The sequence below is a fragment of the Cebus imitator genome, unplaced genomic scaffold (assembly GCF_001604975.1).
Source record: "Cebus imitator isolate Cc_AM_T3 unplaced genomic scaffold, Cebus_imitator-1.0 Scaffold399, whole genome shotgun sequence".
Classification (NCBI taxonomy): Eukaryota; Metazoa; Chordata; class Mammalia; order Primates; family Cebidae; genus Cebus; species Cebus imitator.
This window is the reverse complement of record NW_016107714.1, coordinates 581,290-591,646: the sequence shown is the minus strand read 5'-3', so window position 1 is coordinate 591,646 and position 10,357 is coordinate 581,290. Positions and strand designations below refer to the sequence as shown.

The window sequence follows — 10,357 nt, the reverse complement described above, 5'->3', positions numbered from 1 at the left end:
CCTGCCTCAGCCTCCTGAGTAGCTGGGATTACAGGCACGCACCACCATGCCCAGCTAATTTTTTGTATTTTTAGTAGAGACAGGGTTTCACCATGTTGACCAGGATGGTCTCGATCTCTTTACCTCGTGATCCACCCGCCTCGGCCTCCCAAAGTGCTGGGATTACAGGCTTGAGCCACCGCGCCCGGCCGCTGTTCATATTTTGAAGTGGAGCTGCTAAACAGCTGGCATGTGGCCAGGCTGAACATGTTGAATGATAGACTTAGAGTGGGCAATTGGATGCAGCCCTTCCCATTTTATGAGAGGTCCCCAAAATGTTGGAATCTCTAAGTCCTCCAATGACCTGCCTGGAAGGCCTAAGCTTCATTAGTGTTCTAGGAGTCCAATAGGCAAAGGGCTGAGGGGCTAACTGCCTTTACTTAACTCCTTTTTGTTTCCCCAATGAAATTACTCCTTTTTGCCCTCAGCTATCCAGGGATCTTCTGTCCTAAACTCTAGTATCCTACAGGTCCCCTCCATATTCTAGGTAGAAGGGGTCTTATGGGAGACTAGAGCCGGGATGAGAGATGTGAGGATTTAGCCTCAGAACTCTATGAAGATTTTCCACCAGCTTCCCTGTGTTCAGTCCACTCTGCATCATGGTCTTCAGATGTCCCTATTGCCTCTGATGTCCTGTTTCTATCTTTGAGGAACATTTTGTATATATAGAGGCTGTCTAATCCTCGAAGGTTCAGAAAAAACATTTTTTAAAACTATCTGTTCGTGGTGTTTACTTTTCATTATAGAAAAATTTTCAAGCACAACAAAAGTAAAATAAATTATTATGGCCCTATTAACTTAAAAATCACATAATCTATGCATTTGAAGAGAAAACTTTATTTCTTGTAAGGATTATAGCCTGCAAGATGGCCATGTTCCAGGCTGGGAACCATAGCCTCTGGGTTAGATCAAAGACAGGCACTTCAAAGGAGGAGGGGTAAAGCAGGAATCTAAGTTGAGGTTGGCCAAACATACATATTCAGTAGGTTCCAGGAGGATCTATGAATATTTATGAATGTGGTCCTGATGCTTGTGTATTGAACATACATGCGTATTTCACACACCCATGTTCACCTTGGGGTGGAGCCATATCATTTAAATGTATTACAGTTAGACAGTATATGTTAAAAGGTATTTGTAAGACACAAATGCAGCCAGTGCTTGTTTAGCTGCTAGAGGAAAAGAAAAACCTGTGGCAGTTAGAACACAGTTTATTCTTCAAGTGTAGGGGTGCAGGACTTAACTCTTGCCTGGCCTGGCCTGAGGTCTTGTTTATAGTTTGGTACTTTATTGCCATCAAGAGTCTGTTCTGTCAGTCTTATTCTCTATTTTAAAATAAATCCTGGTCAGTTGTATCTACACTGCAAAAGGGAGAGGATATAACAAGGTATGTCTGAACTCCTACCCTGTCTTGGCCAGGATTTCATTTTTTAATGTATTTCTGAGGCCCCCTTGGCCAAGAGGGAGTCCTTTCAGTTGGTGGGGAGGCTTAGGATTTTATTTTTAGTTTACAACTCTTTTGTATCATAACAAAGCGTCAATAATTATCAATACATGACGGATTGTGGCACCTTCCCACAATCATTTTAATCGCATTGATTAATTTAGGTTTTCTAATTCTTTTAAAGCCAATTTCGATACTTCTATTATTTATGTAGTGAAGTACCCATTTATTAGCCTTGTGGCTAAGAGCTCTAGTTCCAGAAACAGATTGTCTGGATTTGTTTTTCCATGCGGGTAGTCATTTAAGCTGTCTGTGTCTTGAGTTTCCTCATTTGTCAAACGGGAATAATAATGTTATTTATCTCATAGGGTTGTTGAGAAGATTCAATTAAATCATACATGTAAAGCACTTAAAATAGTGTCTGGCACATAGTAATGTCAACTATTGTTATTTAAGTTTTAAAATTAATTGACATGAATTTTTTAATGGAATTATATTACAATTTTTAAATTCTCTGCTACATTTTCAGTTATGTCCCTTTTTTATTCCTAGTGGTGTTTACTTATAAATATTTTCTTTTCTTCTGATTAGTCTTACATAGATTGCCTTTTTTTTTTCTTTTTTATTGAGACAGAGTTTCACCCTGTCACCCAGGCTGTAGTGCAGTGGCACAGTCATAGCTCACTGCAGCCTCAAACTTCTGGGCTTATATAATCCTTCTGCGTCAGCCTCCTGGATAGCTAGGACTATAGCACACCATCACACTTGGCGTGCATATATATGTATATTTTTTTTCTGCAACATACATATAGTAGAGATGAAGTCTTACTATGTTGCCCAGGCTGGTCGTGAACTCCTGGCCTCAAGCAATCCTCCTGCCTCCTGGCCTCCCAAACCAGTGGAATTACAGGTGTGAGCCACCACATCTGGCTCAACTATATTAATAATCTTTTAAATTAAGTATCTTTGGAATTTGTTAACCATCTTATGGTTTCAAATTCTTTATTTCTTTCTTCTTTGTTTCTTTCTTTGTTTTCTTTCTTTTTTTCTTTCTTTCTTTCTTTCTTTCTTTCTTTCTTTCTTTCTTTCTTTCTTTCTTTCTTTCTGTCTGTCTTTCTTTCTTTCTTTTTCTTTCTTTCCTTTCTCTCCCTCTCTCTCTCTCTCTCTCTCTCTCTCTTTCTTTCTTTCGAGACAGAGTGTCGCTCTGTCACCCAGGCTGGAGTACAATGGCAATGTCTTGGCTCACTGCAACCTCTGCCTCCCAGGTTCAAGCAATTTTCATGCCTCAGCCTCCCAAGTAGCTGGGAGGCATGTGCCACCACGCCTGGCTAATTTTTTGTCTTTTGGTAGAGACGGGGTTTCACCATGTTGCCCAGGCTGGTCTCAACTTCTGAGCTCAGGCAATCCACCCATCTTGGCTTCCCAAAGTGCTAGTATTACAGAAGTGAGCCACTGCACCTGGCCCACTTGATAATCTTCTATTTCATTGTTTTCTGCCTTTATCTTTTATATTTACATTCTTCTAATTTCTTTTTCTGTCTTGTTCTTTTTCTAGCTTCTTTAGTTGAATGGTTGTCTTTTTTTTCTTTCTTCCCTTTTTCCTTCATTTCTTCCTTCTTTCCTTGTTCCTTCTAAGTATGCTGCATCCTACAAGTTTCAATATGTTGTAGTTGTAAATGTTGAGTTCTAAATATTTAATAATTCCCATTGTGGTTTCCTATTAAACTCATTATTAGAAATTATTTTATATATAAGCATATTTATATAAAATAATTTTGAATGATGGGTTTAATAGGAAACCACAATAGAAATTTGACTTATATATGTATATACACTATAGAAACACAATGAATTTACTTTTGTGAGACTTTTCTGTGATCTAGTATATGTTCTCGCTTTGTAAATGTGTCATTTGTACTTGAAAAGGAAGTGTGTTCTCTATTTGTTGGAAATTATTCTTCAATTTGTTTATATGTCCTTTTTTTTTTTTTTTTTTTTTTTTTTNTTTTTTTGAGACAGAGCCCTGCTCTGTTTCCCAGGCTGGAGTGCAGTGGTGCAATCTCAGCTCATTGCAACCTCCACCTCCCGAGTTCAAGAAATTCTCCTGCCTCAGCCTAGCAGCTGGAATTATAGGCGCATGCCACCACAACCGGCTAAGTTTTGTATTTTTAGTAGAGATGGAGTTTCACCATGTTGGCCAAACTGGTCTCAAACTCCTGACCTCAGGTGGATCTGCCTGCCTTGGCCTCCCAAAGTGCTGGGATTATAGGCATGAGCCACCACACCTGGCTATATGTCCTTTTGTCTTAGTTTTTTATCTGTATTGAAGTCTCCCATTATGATTGTGGATTTGACCATTTCTCCTTGAAATCCTACCCTTTTTAATGTATACATTTTGAGGCTGTGTTCCTTTTACTTTATAGTCATGAAGGTGAAGGAGGAGAAGGCTGGGGTAGGAAAGCTGGATCCCACTAACCACAGGAGGAGATTTCCGGATCAGAAAGGTGAGGTCACTTTGAGGACTTGATGCAAATCTTAGAAGGGACTGAGAATTCTCTAGGTGTCCAGCTCTTTCAGCTGGAGAGTCTAGGGAGCAGATTCCTTTTCCTGACTCATACACAGTGTCTCCTTAAAGCTGGTAGGACTAGCCTTCATGGTATCCCCAGGTGACTGCATGGTCAGGCCGGAGACAAGAAACTGCCACTTTGCCTATGTGGATTAGAGCATAACTTCCTCAACACAAAATTTAACTCACCTGATTTTGCAAGATCTACAAACCATAATATATGCCAAATATCAACATTTTATATTAATTGACTTCCAAAGTGGCAGCTTGATTAAAACCAGTGCAAGATGATGTTGGGATGGCAAGTATTTCTGTTGCTCCAGAATTGCAGACTTTGGAGGCCCAAAGCCTCATACACACTACAGAGAAGAAGCCATGGGGCTTCTTCTAAAAAGGCAATCAGATGGGTGGCTACTGCCATCATTACTCCAGCCCCACTTGAAGAAAAATACCAACCTCAATGCCCACCTAGAGGCTTGGTGAGCTGTGGAATGTGTAGAGCCACTCTGGAGCTGTCAAGCAAGAAGAATGCCCTAAAGAGTTGCTAGGAGAGCTTGGCACATGTCCTGAGCCAAACTGCAAGATGCTTATAGTAAAAGGAGAGTTCCTGCGGAGCCATGAAGGAGAATGTGTAGTCTTGGGGGAGGGCAAGCCACTCCCCACAGTTCACCAGCTAAATCACCATGCTCATTTGATTATGATAGAAGCCAAGAAAAGATGGGACAATTTAGATTCAGGGCAGAAAGCAAAATATTTTTTTGACAGCCATCTCCTCTGATTTCTTTAGTAAGTATAATCTTCCTGTGTATAGTCCCTTACAATTTGCATAGTCATGTTCTTGTACATGATCCCATTCTATCTTTTTAAAAGCCAGTTTGGTAGAGAAAAGATTTTCATTCCCACATTACAGATCAGTTCATTGAGTCCCAGAGTGGCAGGATGGCCACCGATCCAGTGAAGGACAAGCCAGGGAACACCTAGGGCAGCTGCCTCTTGAGCAGCTTTCTGTTATACCTGCCTTTCTGTTATACCTGCTTCTTTTCATTTCCATTCCTGGCCTCAAGGGTGGAGAATAGGAACTTGTTAGAAGATCAAATATGCTAAACCCTTAGAGTGGAACTACTTACCTCTGAATGCTGATGTCTACTGCTTATCTCAAATTCCAGCTTGCTTAAACAATGCAATGTAGGGAAGGGAAGTTCCACCATGATGTGGGGAGGTAAGAAGAGGAAGAAGGGAAATTAGTCATTCTGACACCCATCCCCTAGGAAGAGAGGCCACACTTCTTAAGAATCTCGATGTCACTTTCTTCATCCGTGTTACATCCAGGAGAAAATAGGATCCAGAAGAGCATGCAGTGGAGGGAGCTGGGACTTTAGACATATTTGAACACTGACATCCAAGTAACCTGACCCCTAGTACCTAGGAATGTACCAACCAGAGTAGACTCATACAGAGTCTATTCACTAGAGTACATTCAACATCTCTCTAAAAGGCTTAGACATGTTTCTCCACAGTTCAGCTGGGAAACAGTATAGTGTTATTTGAAAGTTGACTTAGATTACTTCTAACTGTATATTGCAAAGTCTAGAGCAACCACTAGAATTTGTTAAGAGGTATAATTGATATGCTCAGAGATGAGAGAAAACAGAATTATATAAACTGCTCAATTAAAGCCAGAGAAAGAGCTGGGCATAGTGGCGTGTGCCTGTAGCCCCAGCTACTCAGGAGACAGAGGCAAGAGGATTGCTTGAGGCCAGGAGTTTGAGGCCAGCCTGGGCAACATAGCAAGACCCTGTTTCTTAAAAAAAAAAAAAAAAAAAAAAAAAAAAACCAATTTTTTAAAAAAAAAAAAAAAAAAAAAAAAGACCAAAAACAGAAGATTTTAAAAAAGGACAAATGCAACAAATATAAAAAAGTTGTAAACATGGTAGATATTAATCCAGTGATATAAATAATCACTTTATTAGTTAATTAATTTAGAGATGAAGTCTTGCTCTGTCACCCAGGCTGGAGTGCAGTGGTGTGATCTCAGCTCACTGCAACCTCTACCTCCTGGTTCAAGCAATTCTTGTGCCTCAGACTCCCAAGTAGCTGGGACTTCAGGCGCATGCCACCACAACCAGCTAATTTTTTGTATTTTTAGTAGAGATGGGGTTTTACCATGTTGGCCAGACTGGTCTTGAACTCCTGACCTCAAGTGATCCACCCACCTCAGTCTTCCCAAGTGCTGGGATTACAGGTGTGAGCCACTGCACCTGGCCAATAATTACTTTAAATATAAATGGTCTAAACATATCAATTAAAAGACAGAGGATGTTGGAGAGGATCAAAAAACAAGACCCAATAATGTAACAAGAAACCTACATTAAATATAAAGACGCAGGCCAGGTGTGGTGGCTCCCACCTGTAATCCCAGTACTTCGGGACGTTAGGGTGGGCAGACTGCTTGAGGTCAGGAGTTTGAAACCAGCGTGGCCCACCTGGTGAAACCCCATCTCTACTAAAAACACAAAAATTAGCCAGGCATGGTGGCACACGCCTGTAATTCCAGCCACTCGGGAGGCTGAGGCAGGAAATTACTTGAACCCAGCAGGTGGAGGCTGCAGTGAGGCAAGATGGTGCCACTGTACTCCAGCCTGGGTGACAGACCAAGACTCTGTCTCAAAGAAAAAAAATATATTTTTATATGTATTTTTATGTATGTATGTATTTTTATATGTATATATATTTGTGTTTATACATATACGTATATGTATACACACACACATGCACACACACATATATACACACACACATATATAGACACAGATGGATTAGAAGTAAAGGGAGGAAGAAAGATATACCATGATAACACTAATCAAAAGAAAGCAAGAATAGCTGTGTTAATTTCAGACAAAGAAGAATTCAGAGCAAAGAACATCTCTTTAACAGGGATAAGGGAGAGCATTGCATCATGATAAAAGGGTTAATTCTTCAGGAAAATGTAACAGTCCTTAACATGTATGCACCTAACAGCAAGCATCAAAATACATGAGGAAAAAAAAAAAAGACAAAGCTGCAAGAAGAATAGACAAATTAGCAATTATGGTTGTAGCGTCCAACACCCATCTACCTGTAATTGGCAGATCCAACAGGCAGAAAATCAGTAAAGATAAAGTTGAGATGAACAACATATTAATCACCTGGATTTAATTGACATTTATAGAATACTTCGTCAAACAACAGCAGAATACCCATTCTTCTCAAGCTTGTGTGGAGTATCCACCAAGACAGACCACCTTCTGGGACATAAAACACATCTGAACAAATTTAAATGAACAGAAGTCTTACAGAGTAGGCTGTAACACCACACTAGAATTAAACTAAAAATCAATAACAGAAAGACTACTGGAAAATCTCAACATATTTAGAGATTAAACAATACACTTCTAAATAATATATGAGTTAAATAAGAAGTCTTAAGAGAATTAAAAAAATATTTTACACTAAATGAAAATGAAAATTCAACTTATCAAAATTTGTGGGATGCAGCAAAAGCAGTGCTTAGAGGAAAATGAATAACTTTAAATGCATATATTAGAAAAGAAAAAAGACCTAAAAGCAACAACCTAAGCTCCCATTTTAGGAAACAAGAGAAGGAATTGCAAAATAGTCCTAAAGCAAGAATCAAAAAGGGATAATGCCAAATAGAGCAGAAATCAATGAAATTAGAAACAGGAAACAATAGAGAAAATCAATGAAACTGAAGCTATCTCTTAAAAAGATTAATAAAATTGATTAATCTCTAGCCAGGCTAACCAAGAAAAGAAGGGAGAAGACATACATTACTAATATCAGAAATGAAAGGTGATCACTGTTGATTCCATGGACATTAAAAGGATAACAAAGGAATATTATGAACAACTCTATGCCTACAAATTTGATAATGTAGGTGAAATGGACTAATTTCTTGAAAGACACAAACTACCAAAACTCACACAGGAGAAATAAATAATTTGAACGGGCCTATTACTATTAAAGAAGAAATAGATAATAATTAACAACTTTCCAAAAAAGTAAATAAATAAACAGCAACAGGTCTCGATGGTTTCACTAGTGAATTCTACCAAACGTTTGAGGAAGAAATGATATCAATTTTCTACAATCTGTTCCAGAAAATAGAAGCAGAAGGAATACTTTCTAATTCTATGAGGTCAGCATTATCCCAATACAAAACCAGATAAAAACATGACAAGAAAGAAACTACAGACCAATATCTCTCATGAATATATATATAAAAATCATCAGCAAAATGCTAGCAGATAAAATTCAATAATGTATAAAAAGAATTATACACCATGACCCAAAAGGATTTATCCCAGCTATTTAAGGCTGGTTCAGTATTCAAAAGTCAGTTAAGGTAATTCATCACATCAACAGGCCAAAGAAGAAAAATCACACAATAATATCAATAGATGCAGATAAATCATTTGACAAAATCCAACACCTATTCATAATAAAAACTCGCAGTAAACTAGGAATAGAGAAGAATTTCCTGAACTTGATTTTTTTAAAAATCTACAAAAAACCTATAGCTAACATCATACTTAATGGTGAGAAACTTAAAATCTTCCTACTGAGATCAGGAACAAAGCAAAGAGATCCCCTTTCACCAGCCCTTTTCAATATCGTACTGGAAATTTGAGCTAATACAGTAAGACAAGAAAATAAAATAAATGTATATAGTTTGGGAAGGAAGAAATAAAACTATCTTTCTTCACAGATGATATAACCGTATATACAGAAAATCCCAAAGAATTTACCAAACAACTCCTGTAACTAATAAGTAACTATTACAAGGTTTTGGGATATGAAGTCTTAGGATACAAAAACAGTTACTTTTCTATATACCAGCCATTGGAATTTGAAATTTAAGACATGATACATTAGCACCAAAAAGTTTATGCATAAATCTAACAAAATATATACAAGATCTATATGAAAAAAACTATAAAGGTAATGAAAGAAATCAAAGATCTAAGTAAATGAAAAGATATTTCATGTTCATGCATAGGAAAATTCAACCTTGTTAAGTTGTTAGTTCTCCCCAGCTTGATCTATAGATGCAATATAATCCCAATAAAAATCTCAGCAAGTTATTTTTTTGGGGGGGGGATGCTGACATATTGATTCTGAAGAGTTTATATGGAAAGGCAAAAGACCCACAATAGCCAACATAACACTGAAGAAGTACCAAGTTGAAGAACTGACGCTACCCAACTTCAAGACTTACTATAAAGCTGCTAATATCAAGTGTGATATTGGCAAAAGAACAGACCAATTGATCAGTGGAACAGAATAACTATCCCAGAAATGGACCCACACAAATATAATCAACTGATCTTTGACAAAGATGCAAAAGCAGTTTAATGGAGGAAGGGTAATATTTTCAGCAAATGATGATGACTGGACATTCATATGTTTAGAAGAAATGAATCCAGACCAGGTGCAATGGCTCATGCCTGTAATCCCAGCACTTTGGGAGGCCAAAGTAGGAGTATTCTTTGAGCCCAGAAGTTCAAGACCAGCCTGGGCAACATAGAGATTTTGAGACTACTAAAGATTTAAAAATAAAAATAGCTGGGCATGCATGCTTGTGATCTCAGCTACTCTGGAGGCTGAGGTGGGAGGATTGCTTGAGCTCGGGAGGTCAAAGCTGAAGTGAGCCACGATCATGCCATTGCACTCCAGTCTGGGTGACAAAGTAAGACTCTGTTTCAAAAAAAGAAAAATCAGACATAGTCCTTACACCTTTCACAAAAATCAACTCAAAGTGGATCTTAAACCTAAATGTATAATGCAAAACTATAAAACTTCTGAAAGATAACATGGAAGAAAATGTAGGTAACCTTGGGCCTGGTGATGAGATACAACCCTAAAAGCACAACTGATGGAAGAAAAAAATGGTAAGCTGGACTCTATTAAAATTAAAAACTTCTGCTCTATGAAAGACTTTTAAGAGAATGAAAAGAAAACCCACAGACTAGGAGAAAATATTTGCAAAAGGTATTATCTGATAAAAGACTCACATCTCAAAATACAAAAAGAACTCTTAAAACTCAACAATAAGGAAACAAACAACCCAATTTAAAAATGGACAAAAGGGCCGGACAAGGTGGCTCACACCTGTAATCCCAGCACTTTGGGAGGCAAAAGCAGGTGGATCATGAATGCGTCAGGAGATCAAGACCATCCTGGCCAACATGGTGAAACCCCATCTCTACCAAAAATATGAAAAAAAATTAGCTGGGTATGGTGGCACATGC

The 10,357-nt window shown here is 38.2% G+C and overlaps 1 protein-coding gene across 7 annotated transcripts in view; it reads left to right on the top strand.

The window, feature by feature from the left end:
• The window catches only part of SLC4A5 (solute carrier family 4 member 5), a 136,674-nt gene that overhangs the window by 32,229 nt on the left and 94,088 nt on the right, over nucleotides 1–10,357 (top strand). For 6 of the 7 annotated variants that reach the window (XM_037731420.1, XM_037731418.1, XM_037731416.1 and 3 more), the window contains exon 3: nucleotides 3,907–3,987. The exons of the other annotated variant lie outside the window; for it this stretch is intronic. In XM_037731420.1, coding sequence (XP_037587348.1) covers nucleotides 3,907–3,987 — 81 coding nt within the window. The remainder of the gene's footprint in view (nucleotides 1–3,906; nucleotides 3,988–10,357) is intronic. 7 annotated transcript variants of the gene reach the window in all.